An 18,576-nucleotide genomic window follows, 5' to 3' on the forward strand; every position below is an offset into this window, starting at 1 on the left:
CCTGGGCGCTGTTCTGGGGATCCTGAAATGAGTAGGGTGCCATCCTGCACTCCCAAAAGAGACAGAGGCACCAAAGGCGGTAGTGGTAGAGAACCTGCCTGCCAATGCAGAAGATACCAGAGACCCAGGTTCGATCCCTGGGTCAGGAAGATTCCCTGGAGGAGGGCATGGCAACCCACTCCAGTATTCTTGCCTGGAGAATCCCTTAGACAGAAGAGCCTGGTGGGCTATGGTCCATAGGGTCACACAGAGTCTGACACGATTGAAGTGACTTAGCAAGCACGCACGCACGCCCTGATGTCTGGCACTTGGGCCTATTTTCTGGGCCACGGATCACTAATACTCAGGCTCCCTTAAGGAGCTAGAATACAAGGACGAGATAAATGTCGCAAAGAAAAGGCTTCATGGAGGGAGTACCATTGGACTGGGCCCTAAAAATCTGGGGTGGGGGACTTCCCTGGCTGCCCAGTGGTTGAGAATCTGCCTTGCAATGCAGGGGACTTGGGTTCGATCCCTGGTAGGGAAGCGAAGATCCCACATGCCATGCAAGCAAGTAAGCTTCTGAGCTCCAGAGCCCGTGCATCGCGATAGAGAGCCCACGTGCTGTGATGAAATCCCCATGTGCCGCGGCTGAGACCTGACACAACCAAATAAGTGAACTTTAGAAAGAAAATCTGGGGTGGAAGGAAATGCAGAGGAGAGTCATTCCATGCTGGCATGATGGCACAAACAAAGTTTTGGTGGTAGGTGGGAAGCATGGCTACAACCAGACACGAGAGGAGAGAAGGAATAAACTGGGAAGCCCAGCGGGACCTTGATGTGGCCTTGCTTAGGGGCATCTGTGCTGTTAGACCGTGAGATCTTGGGAACAGGACCCTGTTTTACTCACCCTGGAATCCCCACAGGCCCCTTCCCCCACACCGCGTATTGCACACAGGAGCTGCTCCATAAATGAATACTGAGTGAATGAATGAATGAGTGAATGCAGGAAACATTCTCATGGGCACTGAGCTGGGAGCCCGGGGACGGAGACTTAAACACAGATCATTCAAGGATCAAGCAACTAACTCACCTAACGTAACAGCTGTGGAAACTGAGGCCCGAAAAAGCTGTGGCCTGCCCACAAAGGTATCAGTGGCGTGACTGATGAGAAGAGCTTTGCCCACTGCCTGGCACATGGAAGGTGCAGAGTTGCACCCTCCCTTTGCTGGCTGGAATTCACGCAGAGAGAGGCCCAGAGCCAAGCCCCTGCCACCTCTGCGCTGGCTCCAGAAGAGTGGGAAGCACACAGCCCCCTGCTGTCTGGGTTAGAAGGCAGAGGCAGGCTGCAGCAGGCTTCTGAAAGACGCTTGGGAGGACTTCGCTCTGCGCCTGGCATGGCCTCCGCTGTGAGGTTTGCAGCCGGGCACAAGGTGAAGGTCTTGGGTCCACCCTGGTGGCCGAGAGGCCCCTATCCCCACCCCTGCAAGGCGTTTTCAGGCAGTCCTAGTGGGGCAGGAGGTAAATGGGCCTCTCCTCCCCCCCAGGGTAAAGAAGTTGGAGATTCATTTCCTATTGCCCGAAACTCCAAGACCAGAATAGCGGGACAATTAAAGCAAGGGGGCTGGACCCTGCCCAGACCACATATTTCTTGTTTTTGAAGTCAGGAGACTTCCCTGACCACACATGAGCAGAAAGGCTCCTGGGAGGCCAAAGGGGAGTTATGTCAAAGGATGTTTTACCCAGACCCCTTTTCGGTAGAATCCATCTTGGCTAAGAGATGCGTGTGCACGCATGGGAGGACCCTGAGATAAACCAAATACGAACTGTGAACCAGGCAAATCAAAATGACTGGCCAAAGGAAACCCGGAAGAAATGCCCCCATAAACGTAATTCAAAGTGCCACGAGGATGCAACTCAGGGACTCGCTCTCTGAGTCTGCTCATGTGTCTGTCTCTCCACATGTAATGTACTTTTTTTTTTTCCTCTTAATACTTCACTGTTTCACGACTTTCCGTCTTTGTGAGAATTCTTTTCTGCAAAGCCAGAGGGCCAGGGCTCTTGTCACTGACCACTGGCTTAGTGCCTAGGATCTGGTACTTCCACCGCAGTGACCCAGCTGGGAACCCAAGCTCCGCTCCATGTCATCGCAGGCCGAGGCCACCCGAGAGCTCCTGCCGTCCTGCCCTGGCTACAGACTCATCGGCTTTGGCTCCAGGCAGGGCACAGCACCCTGCCTTGCTGCATGCCTGGCTGAGATCTTTCTTTAAGACCCTTTCAGGCGCAAGGTGAACTTTTCAGTGAAGGGCCTACTCAAAGGAAACTGGAACAACCCCTCGTGTTGGTTCAGCACTCTGCAGACGACAAGGCGTTCTCAGAACTGGCTTGTCATTTAAGCCCATGATGACCCTCTAAGGCGGGTAGGTCAGGTGACTTCTTGAGGAACCCGAGGGAGAAATCTGGTCACATGAGAGTGTCTACAGTTGTGACTTGAACCCAAGTCCTCAGCTTCTGGGCCAAATGCTCCCAGGTGCCCATGGGCTAGAGTGTGGACTGGCCTGGGAGCTTCCTGGAGAGGCTGCCCAGGAGCAACAAGGAAAACATTTACCCAGCAGCAAACATGACTCAGGTGGTAAAGAATCTGCCCGCTACGTGGGAGGCCCGGGTTCAATCCTTGGGTCGGGAAGATCTCCAGGAGGAGGAAATGGCAACCCATTCCAGTGGTCTTGCCTTGAAAATTCGGTGACAGAGGAGCCTGGTGGGCTACAGTCCATGGAGTTGCAAAGAGTCGGACATGACTGAGCGACTAACATTTTTTACTTTTCAGCAGCAGTCTCCAGCCCCAACCAAGCCCCCTCTCCCAGGGTATCTGGAGTTACCTACTGTGAAGGCCTAGATGAAGTATCCTTCTCAAGCCTTGGGGCTGCCTGTTTCTCCACTGAAATTTACCTATCTCCAGTCCAGTGGAATGGCCAATCTGATCATATAAGTCCTGGAATCAAAATCTAGACTATATATTTATTTATTATATATTTTGTTGTTGTCTAGTCTCTCAGTCATGTCTGACCCTGTGACCCCATGGACTGCAGCACACCAGGCTTCCCTGTCCATCACCAACTCCCAGAGCTTGCTCAAGCTCATGTCCATCGAGTCAATGATGCCATCCAACCATCTAGTATTCTGTCACCCCCTTCTTCTCCTGCCCTCAATCTTTCCCAGCATCAGGGTGTTTTCCAGTGAGTCAGCTCTTTACATCAGGTGGCCAAAGTATTGGAGCTTCAGCTTCAGCATCAGTCCTTCCAATGAATATTCAGGACCGACTGCCTTTATGATTAACTGGTTTGATCTCCTTGCTGTCCAAGGGACTCTCAAGAGTCTTCAGCACCACAGTTCGAAAGCAACAATTCTTCGGTACTCAGCCTTCTTTACGGTCGAACTCTCACATCCATACATAACTACTGGAAAAACCATAGCTTTGACTATACATGCAGACCTTTGTCAGAAAAGTGATGTCTCTGCCTTTTATTATCTACAAAAATGAAACTTCTCCAGGCTGGTTACTTAGCGAGACTCCCTCCTCCACATCCCCACCTTTCTCCATCCCCCAGACTCCCTCCTCCACATCCCCACCTTTTCTCCATCCCCCAATCCCCATCTGAGTATGTGGCTCCCCTGCTCAAGAATCTGCAATGGCTCCCTAGTGCCGTCTGCAGGGATCAGCCCAAGCTCACTGACTTGCAGTCAAGGCCTTACGCCCAGCTCACTCCAGCATTCCCGTGGCCTCGACGGTCTCTCCTTCCCGCCGCACACTTTTGTCTCAGTCCGAGAAGCCCCCAGCTGCTCCTCAGATTTGCCCTCGTGCCTCTTCAGAGCTGCTTCCCTCTCCCGTTTCCTCCGGCCACGACCTCCCTGGCCTTCAGAGCCTGATCCAATCCTGTTTCCAGCAGCCTCGCCCTGGTCCTCCCGGCCCAGCATGACCTCCGCCAACCAGTAGCCCCCTCTCTGCTGGCCTTGACACTGACCGCTTTGTATTGGAGTGGTGACGATGAGGCACGGCCCAGCCCTACAGAAAGAGCCCAGCCTCGCGAGGCAGGCAGGCCCGAGGTGAGATCCAGGCCCTGCCTCTTGCCAGCTCTGTGATGGGTGTGCCGTTTCCAGCGAACCCCGCCGGCATGGGCGTGCAGACAGCTGCAAAGAAGGCTGCTGGGACCCAGAGCTGAGGAGGTGTGTGGGTAACAGTTTTAGTCTCAAGAGGTAATACCCGGAGCTGGAGATTCCTGCAGGAGGCAGTTCTGAACCCAGACAGGAGCCCTGGACTGGGAGTCCAGAGCCTGGGCTTTAGGCCGCTCTTTTTTGTTTGTCTGTTTTTATTTACGTATTTTTAGCCGTGCCGGGTCTTCACTGCTGCATGCGGGCTTTCTCTGGTGGCCGTGAGTGGGGGCTGCTCTTGGCTGTGGAGCACAGGCTCTAGGCACGCGGGCTTTGGTGGTCCACACTTCAGAGCCCATGCCTGCGGCGAGGGGTCTCAATCATTGTGGCTCAGGGGCTCTAGAGCACAGGCTCAGTATCTGTCCCTCAGCGTGTGGGATCTTACCGGACCCGGGATCAAACCCGAGTCTCCCGCACTCACAGGCGGGTTCTTAACCACTGGACCACCAGGGAAGTCGTGTTTCCTTGTTTTATTTTTAACTGAAGTGCAGTTGATTTACAGTGTTGTGCCAATCTCCACTGTTCAGCAGAGTGACTCAGTTATACACTTATGTGTATTCTTTGTTTATATTCCTCTTCATTTAGGATTGTGGAGTGAATGTGCCGCAGTGGCCATTTAGCAAGGGGCCTCCTTGGGGTCATCTGCCCTTGACCTCTGGGCCTCAGATGACCCTTCTCTGAAACAAGGGCCTTGACCAGGAGGTCAGAGGCCCCAGGGTGCCCTGCCCTCTGGCTCTGTGGTGCCAACAGGCAAGGGGTGGTGCGGAGATTGGCATGGTGATTCGAGAGTCGGAGAGAACAGTCCTTTAAACCCTTCAACAAATATTTGTGGAACGCTCTACTTGCAGGGGGCTGGGGCAGCTGGAACTCTCCGGAAAGCCCTTGTGCTTGTGGGAGGCCGTGCAGAAAGGCCCGGATTCTGAGCCTCTGCCGGCCCTGCCACGTGCTGCCTCAAGTCTTCTTCTGACACAAGTGGGGGAAGAATAAACAGATCTGCACTGCCAGGGACAGCGGAGGGGACAGCGGCAGGCTGAGGCCGCTGCGGTGAGGGACTCGCTCCACTACCTGCCTGCCCGCCCCATCCAGGCAGCCCAGGCTCCCGAGTGGAGCTCAGAGCTTGAGCCCCTGTCATACCTTGGCTCCACAAGCACATATGCAGCAGGAGTGGGGCCAGGCGGGGGACACGTCAGAGGTCCTGCCCCCCGGGGAGTTCCTGTTCCACAGGAGACGGCCAAGGCAACAGACCATTCAGTACAGAGCGGTCAGTGCTGCCTTAATGGGTGCAGACAGGAGGGTCCCTGTCCAGTCGGGGGGTAAGGAGCATCCTAGATTCCCCAGAGATGCCATGGCTGAGCAGGAGTCGGCCAGACAGGAGGGAGCAGGAGGCCTGGAGACCATTTATTCATTCATTCATTCATTCATTCACTCATGTGTGCATGCTCAGTCGTGTCTGACTCTTTTGTGACCCCATGAACTATAGCCCACCAGGCTCCTCTGTCCATGGGATTATCTTGGCAAGAATACTGGAGTGGGTTGCCACTTCCTTCTCCAGGGGATCTCCCGGATCCAGGGATCAAACCTGCATCTCCTGCATTGGCAGGCAGATTCTCTACCACTGTGACACCTGGGAAGCCCTGTTCATTCACACATCTGGTACATATTTAACTGAGCAGTGTGCTAATCGTGGAGTAAAAAGATGCCTTCAGGCAACTTACAGTGTTGGAGAGGGGCACGCCCAGACTGAGATCCACCTGTGGAGAAGTGTATAGGGGTGGGGGCCACATAAAGAGTCAGGGCTTGGCGGGGCATAAAGGTAGGAGGGCCAGCTGTCGGGAAGGACCCTTGAGCGGTGTTGTGGTTCAGTCTCCAAGTTGTGTCTGACTCTTATTGACCCCATGGACTACAGTACGCCAGGCTTCCCTGTCCCTCACCATCTCCTGGAGTTTGCCCAAGTTCATGTCCATTGCATCAGTGAGGCCATCCAACTATCTCATCCTCTGTTGCCCATCTCTGAGTGTTGGAGGTGGGGGTTGCTATTCTGAAATCCTTGAGCTGGATGGGGGTTGCTGGTCTTTATCCAGGTCAGACCTGGGGTATCCTGGAGGTTGGACAAGAGTGGAATATCCAACAGGGTGAGTTCAGACTATGGACAAGTGTGCCCTTGAAGGTCAGAGGGCTACATAAGGATTTCCCTTGGGGGGAGGGGTACGTATCAGGGAGAGGGTGGGCTAAGGAGCCCTCAGGGTCCAGCCACAGTCCTGCCTGGCTGCCCAGAATACAGGATGGCAACGTGTCAATTCCCTCACGGTTTGCTCTCTGCCGCCCCCTGCTTTCCCGGTGGACAGGCTCGCTGCCTCCCACCCCGCACTGATGCTGCAAGGGCAGAGGCAGCGGACCGGGAGCGGCAGCGAGGAGTCCGGGGGCCAAACCCAGCTCCTCCGGCAGCAAAGTCACCGGCCCTCTCGGCGCTGGTCACCTGGGGAGAAAGCTGATCCTCGCCCCGCTCCTGGGGCTGCTGTGAGAATTCCGGGCGAAATAATGGCTGGAAAAGCAGTGGGTGCACACAGCAGGGGCGGGGGGGAACCTGCTGAGTGCTCTGGTCTCTCCTGGATTATTCCTGAAGGCACACGGAACGTGAGAAACCCGGCCCGTCCTTCCCAGGACACCCGCTTCCTCCTCACTTCCTCAGTCCACCCGGGCTTTGCGAAGACACAAATCCTCTCCCCGCCCCACTTCCCACACCCGAGCCCCCTGATTAAGTCCCTTCCCTTCCCGGTATCGCTGTCTAATCCCTAAACCCTTTCTCACCGGTCTCCTGTTGTCTCCAGGAGTCAAATCCCTTTAGAATGAGGTGGCCCAGTTAGCTGTGAACCGAGAGGCTGGGGGCGGGGAGCAGGCATTTCAGGGCTTCCAGATGGGAGGGGTGAGGAGGGGAGGGCAGGAGGGGGTCCTGGAGACCCTGCCACGGCTCTGGTGCCAGCTGGTGCGAGCCTGGAGGCTTCTCTTGGGAGGAGCGGGCTGCCATTTCTACCCACACCCCTGCACCCAGATTCTGCTGCCAGGCTCATTCACTCCCTGCCAATGCCTTTGAGAAGCGGAGCAGCCCGTTCTGCAGCCAGACTACCTGGGTCAGGTAGGGTCCATCACTGACTGGGGTTACTTGACCTCGGTGCCTCAGTTTCCTTCTGTCAGATGGCAATGACAATCTTCCTACCTCATGTGGTGCTAATGAGCTTAGAGTGAATTCATGCAATTCTCTTGAACAGTGCCTGGTACATAGGAAATGTATCTCGGTTGTTTTACTTGAACTTCCTGCTTCTTCTCCCAGATATTTTTGCCATTTGGGTCTTTAAAAAAATTTTTTACACATTTATTTAGCTGCACCAGGTCTCAGTTGCAGCATGAGGGATCCTCGATCTTTCCTGTGGCATGCAAGACTTTTAGTTGCGGCATGTGGGACCTAGTTCCCTGACCAGGGACCAAACCTGGGCCCCCTGCATTGGGAAGGTGTAGTCTTAGCCACTGGATCCGCAGGGAAGCCCCTGACATTCAGGTCTTAACCCTCACCACCCCCCTGTTGGAGAGGCCTCTTTCCCTGGCACTTAAGCTGAAGCAGCCCCCAGCCCCGGTCACTCTCTAATGCCATTTTATCTCCTTCGTGTGGCACTTACCATGATCTGAAATAAGTGGTTATGTTTGACTATCTCTTCTCGAGAGCAGGAGCCATGGCTGGTCATGGTCACAGCTACACGCCCAGTGCCTAGAACCCCACTTGGGTGGCCATCCATCTGTGGGCATGACCCAACACTCTGTCCCCTGAGGACTGGACACTGATCTTGCTGACCACCCCCCTCCATGCTGTCTGTCCCCTGAGGACTGGACCCTGACCCGCCTGACCACCCCCCACACTGTCTGTCCCCTGGGGGCTGGACGCTGACCCCCCTGACCACCCCCCACACTGTCTGTCCCCTGGGGGCTGGAGCTGCCCCCGACCACCCCACACTGTCTGTCCCCTGAGGACTAAACGCTGACCCACCCCTGACCCCCCCCCCCCCCCGCCAAAGCTCCAGCCCCTCCCCTCGACACGTCACACTTACACGGCCACTCTTCACCTGCCCCGTGTGATCTCAGGTGAGTCATCACCCCTCACTGGGCATCTGGATGAGTGGAGGGAGGTGTTGAGGAAACCAGGCAACCTAGGGACAGCCTAAGATTTTGCTGAGACGATTTGTCTTGTGTTCTGGGGCTTGTGACTATAACGTGAAGAGACCTCAAGGACCTCTGAGTTCTGAAAATACAGCCCTCCCTGCCACCATCTAGCCTTCTCCTGTTGCAACTGGCTTTGAAGCCCCTGTCAACTGGCGGGGGTGGGGGTGGGGGGAAGCACAACCTAAAAGTTATGTTTTATTTGGTGGACAAATCTAAGGACTTAAGCCCAGAATACAGTATCTCAGATAATCCTGAGAAACTGTTCAAAGAGGAAGCAGTGAGGAGCCAAGAGGGATAGGAGCTTTTGTGACAAAGACCAGGTAGTCGGAACATCAGAAGATTACTGTTAACAAAAGAAACTGGATATCTCAGGTTAAGGAACTTAGCAGTTTTCTGTGTCTGGGAAGATGCAAGAGTCTGGGCTGACTGAAATAATTCCTTTGATATGCACCCCCAGCTATGTGGGGCCAGCAGCCTGTGTGTCCTCATCCCATGGGTGATGAGTTCCTGTGAGCAAGGCTCTGCCCTCCTGGAGGGCTCAGTCACTAGGTCGTGTCCAACTCATTTGCCATCCCCTAAACTGTGGCCCGACTGAGCGACTTCACTTTCACTTTTCACTTTCATGCACTGGAGAAGGAAATGGTAACCCGCTCCAGTGTTCTTGCCTGGAGAATCCCAGGGACGGGGGAGCCTGGTGGGCTGCTGTCTATGGGGTCGCACAGAGTCGGACACGACTGAAGTGACTTAGCAGCAGCAGCAGCAGCAGACTGTAGACAGCCAGACGCCGCTGTCCACAGGATTTCCCAGGCAAGAACACTGGAGTGGGTTGCTATTTCCTCCTCCAGGGGATCCTCCCGACCCAGGGATCGAACCTGCGTCTCCTGAATTGACAGGTGGATTCTTTACCCTGCATTGACAGATGGATTCTGCATTGACAGGTGAATTCTTTACCCTCCTGAAGGCCCCCTTTGTGAAAACTGCGAGACCAGCACCTGGCCCAGTGCGCCCCACCCCCCACCCCCAGGAGCACTCCCTGGGGACTAGCCTGCCACCTGGTGGCAGCTTCAGCACATTGCCGCGTCTCCGTCACGGGCCGAGTTTCGCGCTCACTGGTGCCCACCTGTATTCTGAATATGAATTTGCCCTCTCATATCCTACCAGCACTACCATCCGTGGACTCGCGGGATGCTCGCCCATTTTATGCACAGCCTGGAATCACACCGAAGAATTCATTTCACAGCAGAGGAAGAGCAGCCCCTGCCAGCCGCCCCACCCCCCCAGCCACATACCCCATTCCTGGTACCAAGTCTAAATCATTTCCCTGTCCCATCCCATTTGTGCATGGGGCAAAACACCCTACGCACCTCACACTTTTGTTAACAGCTTCATTTCTTCCTCGGTCCCCTTGCAACTTTAGCGGGGGTGAGGGATGAGGGACACGGGGGCCTCTTCCACACAGTTCACAGTCCAGCCCAGGGCCAGAAAACCTTGTACCCCAAGACACAAGCCATTTGGGATCACAGCACGCCTGATGAAAGGAGCTCCCCTACCCCCAACAACCGTTTAGTCCAACTCCCATTTGGGGACCCAGGGCAAGAAAGCTGACCTCGACTGCTCCCCCAACAGCCCCTAGCTCCACCCCACCCAGCAGCAGAAGGACCTGGACTGGCCTGGCCTGGTCTGGGCTTACTCTCCCACATTAAGACTGTATCCTCAGTCCTCTGTCTCTTCCAGGATCACCAGGCTTACCCGTGGGAGGACAGACCACAGGGTGACAGCTCACCGGGTTTACAGCAGCCCTCAGGCTCCCACAGATGGAAGGCGAGGATGTGGACATTCGTAGGGGAGCAGAGGTGTGTTCCAGGTGGGGGGCGGGTGTGAGCTAAGATCTGCCTCTGGGAGGTGTGTGTGTTCGGGGACCGCGAGGACCCCCTGCCTTGGGAAGCAGTGTGGGAATAGGGAGTCAGCGGTGGAATGGGGACACGGAGGCAGTGGAGACAACAGCCTGGCTGATTACAGGCTCTGCCCTTGCATCCTTGTCACTGGGGCTGACAGACAGGCTGCGACGTTCACAGAATCGGAGAAGCAAGACTCTCCATGGACCCCACAGGGCCTCCACAGTGCATTGCGCGACTTAGGAAGAACGATTCCTTACAAAAGAAGGTTAGTAACCTATGCGAAGAAGGATGATATAACGAACAATCAGGTGACTTAAAAAGCAGAATACTAAAAAAAAAAAAAAAAAAAGCAGAATACTGAGACTGCGGGGGCCCCAGGGTGCCCCTTCACAATAAAACTCCACACTGGTGATCTGAACTTCGTGTTTCTCATTCGCTTGATTAGAGTTTTGCTACTGTACAGCCAGGCCTGCATTATTTTTTTCATTGAAGTGAAATTCACACAACCTAAAATTAACCACTTGGAAGTGAAAAAAAATTCAGGGGTTTCCCTGGTGATCCAGTGGCTCAGACTTCGCATTCCCAATGCCAGGGGCCTGGGTTCGATCCCTGGTCAGGGAACTAAGATCCTGCATGCCCCACGGTGAGGCCAAAAATTAAAATAAGTAAGTAAATAAATAATATTGAAAAAAAGATGATTGGCAAAATAACTGAAATCTTTAAAAAATTCAAAAAAAGTAAAAAATTCAGTGGTATTGAGTATATTCATAATGGTGGGCAACCAGCTTCTCTATTCAGTTTCAAAACCTTTCTGTCACCCCAGAGGGAAGCCCTGAACCATGAAGCAGTCACATGTCATTTCCCCGTCCCCGAGGCCACTCATGTGCTTCCCATCTGATTTACCTATTCTGGACACGTTATACAATAATATTAATACATGGCCTCTTGTGTCTGGCTTCTCACTTAGCATAGTGTCTTCACAGGTCATTCATGTTGTCGCGGACGTCAGCACCTCATTCCTGCTCGTTCTGGGCTCAGTGGCTCATGACTGGCAGCTGTGTCCACCACTTTGTGACCCCACGGACTGTAGTCCACCAGGCTCCTGGGTCCATGGGATTTTCCAAGCAAGAATACTGGAGCGGGTTGTCATTTCCTACTTCAGGGGATTTTCCCATCCCAGGGATTTAACCCGAGCCTCTTGCGTCTCCTGCACTGGCAGGCGGATTCTTTACCACTGTGCCATCTGGGAAGCCCCATTCCTATTTGTGACTAAATAATATTCCATGATATGGATGTATCAAAAGTCAGTTTGGTTCAGTTGCTCAGTCATGTCCGACTCTTTGCGACCCCAGGGACTGCAGCACACCAGGCTTCCCTGTCCATCACCAAGTCCCAGAGTTTACTCAAACTGATGTCCATTGAGTCAGTGATGCTATCCAACCATCTCATCCTCTGTCATCCCCTTCTCCTCCTGCCCTCAATCTTTCCCAGCATCAGGGTCTTTTCAAATGAGTCAGTTCTTCGCATCAATGGCCAAAGTATTGGAGTTTCAGCTTTAGCATCAGTCTTTCCAATGAATATTCAGGACTGATTTCCCTTAGGATTGATTGGTTGGATCTCCTTGCTGTCCAAGGGACTCTCAAGAGTCTTCTCCAACACCACAGTTCAAAAGCATCAATTCTTCCGTGCTCAGCTTTCTTTATAGTCCAACTCCCACATTCTTACATGACCACTGGGAAAACCATAGCCTTGACTAGATGGACCTTTGTTGGCATAGTAATGTCTCTGCTTTTTAATATGCTGTCTAGGTTGGTCACAGCTTTTCTTCCAAGGAGCAAGTATCTTTTAATTTCATGGCAGCAGTCACCATCTGCAGTGATTTTGGAGCGCAAAAAAATAAAGTCTGTCACTGTTTCCACTGTTTCCCCATCTATTTTCCATGAATTGATGGGACCAGATGCCATGACCTTTGTTTTTCTGTATGTTGAGTTTTAAGCCAACTTTTTCACTCTCCTCTTTCACTTTCAAGAGGCTCTTTAGTGTCTCTTCACTTTCTGCCATAAGGGTGGTGTCATCTGCATATCTGAGGTTTACCCATTTATCCACTGATGGACATTCCAGTTGTGAAACTGAGGGTGATGAGTCAATCCATCTCACCAGCCTTCACTAACCAAGGTCATTTTAAGATGCATGTCCTCTAAGCAGCCCGTGGCATAAACAATAAGATGTTCACCCGAGTTGTTCTCTAGAACTGGAGTCAGCTGTGTTGAGTTTGAGCTGAGCCAATTAAGACTGGATAGGACCACTGACCCTCTACTTGGGCGCATGCTGGGTTTGTGCTTCGAAAACTTTTGATTTCAGAGAGCTGACAATTCTTCCCTCAGATTATGTGATGAACCTGCAGAGGCTTGTAGCTTAGTTACGCCTGTGCAGAATGAAGAATACTGCACTTTCCCCCAATCACCTTTGCTGCTTTTTTTCCACCCCATAAATACTCTTCAGGGAGGCAGACTCAAGACTTGTTCTATTTCCTCACTTGGCTGTCTTACAAATAAACGCTCTCTTTGCTGCAAACCTCAGTGTCTCAGCGTTTCGCCTCGTGCAACAAGCAAAACAAACCAGTTTCCATCTTTTGGCCATTGTGAATAATGCCCCTATGAATGCTGGTGTACCAACATCTGTTCGAGTTCTTGCTTTCAGTTCTTTTGGATATACCAAGAGGTGGGTCAGAGGGTAATTCTATGTTTGTTTGTTTTTGAGGAACCACCATCCTGATTTCCACAGCAGCTACACCATTTGCATTTCCACTGTTAGTCCATTTTGAGTTAATTTTTGTATGTGGTATGAGGTACGAGTCCCATTCTTTTGCATGTGATAGCCAGTTGTCCCACAACAGTGTGAGGTAGGAGTCCAACTTCACTCTTTTGCATGTGATAGCCAGCACCATTTGTTGAAGACAATGGTCTTGCCCTCACTGAATGGTCTTGGTGCCCTTGTTGAAAATCAATTGGTTGTGGATGTCTGGGTTTATTTCTGGACTCCCAATTCTATTCCATATATCTATATGTCTATCTTTCCCACGCTGTTTTTGATTACTGTGCCTTTGTTCTATGTTTTATTCTCTCCAACTAATTCTTCAGGAACATCTTGGTGGTTCAGTGTTGGTGGTCACACAGGTGGCCCCTGCAATATTCTTTCCGTTTTTCTGCATGCTTGAAATCTTTCATAATAAAATACTGGGGAAAAAAATGTCATGCCTCCTCAGGCCTTTGTTCTTTTATCACCATACAGTTTTTCAAAAGGCCCAGTTTTCAGACTGAGCCAGCTCCCAGCAGCAGCAACCCCTGGGAGTAAAGGACGAGTTTTGGGACCATTCGCATAATTCTCACATTGCTGAGGGCATCAAGAGATGACTTGTCGGGGGTGTGACGGTGCTGGTCTTCTACCGTGCCCGTTTCAAAGCCCAGGAAAGTGACCAGCCTTAAGACCCAGCCTCAGGACCCCTCTGAGGCACGGGCCCCTGGGGCCGGGAACGCCTGGCATCTCTCTCTGCCCCTCTAGGACTCTTGTCTCAATCTCCCCCCTCCCCATCACCCACCCGCCTGCCAGACCAGTCTCTGGTTCATCTCCTGGAGTTCAGTCTGGTAGAGAAGTGGAGAACCAGGCCGACCTTGTGACCGTCAGGCCAGGCCGCTCAAGAGCAAGGATCAGTGTCTAGACCCCCAGAAGTTCCTTGCTGCTGCCCGTCTGGGCCCCTCAGCGTGCCTCGGCCTCCCCGAGTCACCGACTATCTTTCACCTATCTCTGTCAGTGTCCTTTCCTCTGGTCTCTGCCATCACACAACCGAAAACTGCGAGCGCCGCCTCTCTGACTTTCCACCTCCGCGCGGCTGCCGTCGCTCCGCGTTCTCCGCGGCCACCAGGGGGCGCGCGAGGCCCGGCCTGGGTGCTGGCGGTGCCGAGGGCCCGCCCCGCCTCCCGGCGCCCCGCCCCGCCTCCCGGCGCCCCGCCCCTCAGCGAACCCGCCCCGTCCGGCTGCAGCCCCGCCCCGCCCCTCGGCGCCCCGCCCCGTCCGGCTGCAGCCCCGCCCCCCGCCCCTCAGCGCCCCGCCCCGTCCGGCTGCGCCCTCAGTCCCGCCGCTCCCCCTCGGCCCCCCCGCGCCCGGGATCCCCCCTCCGGCACCCCTGCGTCGTCTGTTCGCCGGGTCCTGCCATGGGCCCCGCCGCTAGCCCCGCGCTGAGGTCGCCGCCGCCGCCGCCGCCTCCTCCGCCGCCGTCGCCGCTGCTGCTGCTGCTGCCCCTACTGCCGCTCTGGCTGGGCCTGGCGGGGCCGGGGGCCGCGGCGGACGGCGGCGAGCCGGCGGCCGGGGCGGGGCGGGGCGGGGCCCGCGCCGTGCGGGTGGACGTGAGGTTGCCGCGGCAGGACGCGCTGGTGCTGCAGGGGGTGAGGATCGGCCCCGAGGCCGACCCGGCGCCCCCGCTGGGCGGCCGCTTGCTGCTGGTGAGCGCCGCTGAGCCGCCGTAGACCCTGCACCCACATCCGGTCTTCATCCTGGACCAAGCCCTGGCAGCCCAGCGCCCCCCTTCCCCCAGGCTGCCCAGGCTCCCAGCCCTCTGCCTTCCAGAACCTGAGATCGGGTGCCTTCTCCTGCGTACTCGTTCCCGAACCCTGGCCTTGCATCCGCTGTGCGTCCGATCCCCTTCCTCCCCGCCCTCCCTCTACCCACGGCCCCTCGCCCCACAGATGGACATCGTGGATGCTGAGCAGGACGCACCCGTAGAAGGCTGGATTGCGGTGGCATACGTGGGCAAAGAGCAGGAGGCCCAGATTCACCAGGAGAGTCAGGGCGGCGGCCCACAGGCCTATCCCAAGGCTCTGGTTCAGCAGGTGCGGGGTTGGGGGGTGGTGGCCGGGGTGGTGGTATATGGAAGAGGAGCTGGAGGAAGGGTTTTCAAGGCAATTGCTAGGACTGGACTACCCGATGGCCCCCTAAGGACCTTCCAGAGAAGCCCTGGTCCTGGGTGGGGCAAGGGACCCCCAGGTGTAGACTCAGATCAGGGTGTTTGGCAGCAGGGAGGTGGCAGAAGACCAGAGAGTGTCCGGAAGCTTGACCAGGCTCTGAGAGTATCCGATGGGGAGTTCCTGCTGGGGGCTGGTGGGCAGGCTTGCTCCACTTGGACCAGGGAAGGCACAGTGCTATTTGGGTGCCACAGGGCATCTGGAGGTGGGAGTGGGAGGAATAAGGGTTTCTGTCCTTGACCTCAAGTTGCTTACAGCTAGTCTGTCCAAGGGAAGTGCTCCCCAGGAGCCGAGAACAGCTGTGGCCGCAGGTGGGGGGCGGGCATGTGGGCAGGCTGTGTGCTGACCTTGGCTCTGCCCTGCAGATGCGGAGGGCACTCTTCCTGGGAGCCTCAGCCCTGCTGCTCCTGGTCCTGAACCACAACGTGGTCCGAGAGGTAAACCGAGTCAGGCTGGGGTGGGGTGGGGCTGGGGGGGACCGTGACCCGGGCAGACTGACCTCCCTGTCCCCCCTCCAGCTGGACATTTCCCAGCTTCTGCTCAGGCCAGTGATCGTCCTGCATTATTCCTCCAATGTCACCAAGCTGTTGGAGGCACTGCTGCAGTGAGTTGGGGCATGGGCTCCAAAGGACGGGGCTTGGGCGCTAGGGTCCCTCCCTGGCTTTGCCGTGAGGTCAGGGGGTCTTGGGACCAGGCCCTTCCATTTAATCTGAGCCTGTAGTCTCTTGGCCTGAGAAATCGGTGAAGAGACTGGAGGGAGGTGCCAGGGCGTGGAGCGAGGAGGCTGCTTTCTGGGTGGAGGGGATTGGGCTCCACACAGAGGAAGCCAGCTCCTGATGGGCTCTTCCCTGTGCTTGCGGGCCTCCTTGTCCGGCTGTTACGAGATATGGATAAACTAGTGGCTGGGAAAGGCCTGGGGCCAAAGCAGTATGGGGTGATACTCAGGGGATCCGCTTCCCAGAAGGCTGGGGCTGGTGGGTCTGAGCCTCTCCTCCCAAGAGCCCTTCTGTCTGGCGCCTCTGGCTTCCCCTCCCAGGAGGACCCAGGCCACGGCTGAGATCACCAGCGGAGAGTCCCTGTCGGCCAACATCGAGTGGAAGCTGACCCTGTGGACCACCTGTGGCCTCTCTAAGGATGGCTACGGAGGATGGCAGGACTTGGTGTGCCTGGGAGGCAGTCGGGCCCAGGAGCAGGTGGGTACTTGGGGGGCTGGGTACACACATGCCTTGCCTCAAGTCCTGTGGCCTCCTTCTGCCCGGACAGGGAGACCACCTCTTGCACCTCCCAGGGCTGCTCTGAGGGTTCAGGACTGGGTGGGTGCCCTGTGTGGGTGCCTGACCCGGGGTCACGCACAGTCAGAGTTAGCGGCTGCTGTTTCACGTCCATTTGCCTCTTGGAAGCCTTGATTCCCCTTCAGACTCCTTACCTGGGTTTCACGTTTCTCCTGTGAAAGCCAGGAAGGATAGAGGCTTCAGAAGATGAAGCCAGGCGCCTCCGGGGTCATGATTCCCATGGACCTCACCTGCCTGGTCCTTAGGGTGGATTCACTGGGGGATGAAGGGGGGGTGGGGTTGACGCCCGGCTCCCCTCCCCAGAAGCCGCTGCAGCAGCTGTGGAACGCCATCCTGCTGGTGGCCATGCTCCTGTGCACAGGCCTCGTGGTGCAGGCTCAGCGGCAGGCATCCCGGCAGAGCCAGCGGGAGCCTGGAGGCCAGGTGGGAGCCAGCCCTTGGGGGGGCCCGTGGGAGGGGGGCCTGTGTCTCCGGCACTAGGAACTGTACTGCCCTTCCCCCACCTCCCCCCAAGGTGGAGCTGCTCAAGCGCCGGGTGGTGCAGAGGCTGGCATCCCTCAAGACCCGGAGGTGCCGGCTGGGCCGGGCAGCGCAGAGCCCCCTGGAGCCTGGTGCTGAGACCTGCGCTGTGTGTCTGGACTATTTCTGCAACAAGCAGGTTAGTGCCCCGGGCAAAGGTCAGCTGGGGCTATGATGCCTGCCCCGCTTCCGACACACCTGGGAAGTGCCCCCACCGGCCTTCTTCCTGCCCCACCAGAGCTCTGGGAAGCAGAATGGGTTGGGCGGAGTGGGGCGCGGCGGGCCACAGGGGTTCCAGTTCCCAGCTCAGGTGAGGGCACGGGGCCTGGCCTCCAACACCGGAGGCCTTCCCTGTGGCCTGAGCCCACGCCGCCCACCCCTGCAGTGGCTCCGGGTGCTGCCCTGTAAGCATGAGTTCCATCGAGACTGCGTGGACCCCTGGCTAATGCTCCAGCAGACCTGCCCGCTATGCAAATTCAACGTCCTGGGTGAGCAACGAGGGGAGGGGCTCTTGGCCGGCTCCACCTGGTTCCCACCTGACGCCTCCCTCCCTGTTGTTTCTCCTCTCCTGCAGGGAACCGCTACTCCGATGATTAGCTGCCCCAGCGGGGTCTCTGCATGCAGGCAAGGGACCCTGCCTGCCTGTGCCCTGGGCGCCCGGAACAGGACAGCAGCGGGGGGCAGGACAGAAAGCCCTGTGATGGGAGGAGGGATGGGGCCTCCCCTGCTCAGGGGCAAGGCGCCCACCACACACATCCACACCAGGAGCGAGGGACCACCGTCCCCAGCCTGAGGATGCACGGCCCGGACCTGGCAGGAAGACAGGCGGCTTTGGGGCCCTTGTCTGCCATCCTGGGGTGTCTCCATCTGCCTCCTCACAGGCAGCACCCAGGACCCCGGGCAGGCATCTGGGGAAGAGGGTGTGGGCAGCGCCCCTGCTCCCAGAGCTCTGGCAGCTCCCTGGCCTGGCTGGCAGGGCGTCCCTGAGGGCTGCGGCTGCAGTGGCCTGGTTCTGTGCGTATTTATTGGGGGGTGGGGCGGGGGAGGCGCCATCTGGTCTTGGAGGCACCCTAGCCTGACCATCTTGTGGAGACACCGTGGTCAAGGCTATGATGTGGAACCTAGAGGCCCCCACTGCCTGCTGTCATTGGGCCTTCTGGCACTGGGGGCCGTGGGTCCCGTGGCCTGTCCAGCTGGGCTCCCATCTGGGGCCTGGCTGGGACCAGAGGCCTTAGAAACCATCTAGCCCTGTGCTTCTCCGTGGGGCTACAGGTTGCTGACCAGGATACTTGAAGCCACAGGGTAGATGTGGTACATTTTCCAGGGTCATCCATTTTTATTGAAAAAAAAATTGGGGTTTGAGGAGGTTTAGTATTAAAATAAACATGGATATATTTTAATATAAGATGTAAGATTTGTGGATGTTTTAAGATAAACAAGTCACCTTGGGGG

The 18,576-nt window shown here is 56.0% G+C and overlaps 1 protein-coding gene and 1 long non-coding RNA gene across 2 annotated transcripts; both read left to right on the top strand.

Moving 5' to 3' along the window:
• Positions 1-4,109: 4,109 nt before the first annotated feature.
• Positions 4,110-10,494, top strand: LOC122420854. The gene is made up of 3 exons (XR_006263397.1): positions 4,110-4,233; positions 10,132-10,250; positions 10,453-10,494. It is a non-coding gene; the product is annotated as an uncharacterized LOC122420854 (long non-coding RNA).
• Positions 10,495-14,393: 3,899 nt separating this feature from the next.
• Positions 14,394-18,529, top strand: RNF215 (ring finger protein 215). Its single transcript, XM_043436683.1, has 9 exons — positions 14,394-14,794; positions 15,038-15,181; positions 15,679-15,750; positions 15,832-15,917; positions 16,350-16,506; positions 16,909-17,028; positions 17,120-17,263; positions 17,510-17,612; positions 17,699-18,529. Exons 1-9 carry the CDS (start codon positions 14,507-14,509, stop codon positions 17,719-17,721), a joined length of 1,137 nt encoding a protein of 378 aa, XP_043292618.1. The 5' UTR covers positions 14,394-14,506; the 3' UTR covers positions 17,722-18,529.
• Positions 18,530-18,576: the final 47 nt, after the last annotated feature.

The sequence above is a fragment of the Cervus canadensis genome, chromosome 1, assembly GCF_019320065.1.
Source record: "Cervus canadensis isolate Bull #8, Minnesota chromosome 1, ASM1932006v1, whole genome shotgun sequence".
NCBI lineage: Eukaryota > Metazoa > Chordata > Mammalia > Artiodactyla > Cervidae > Cervus > Cervus canadensis.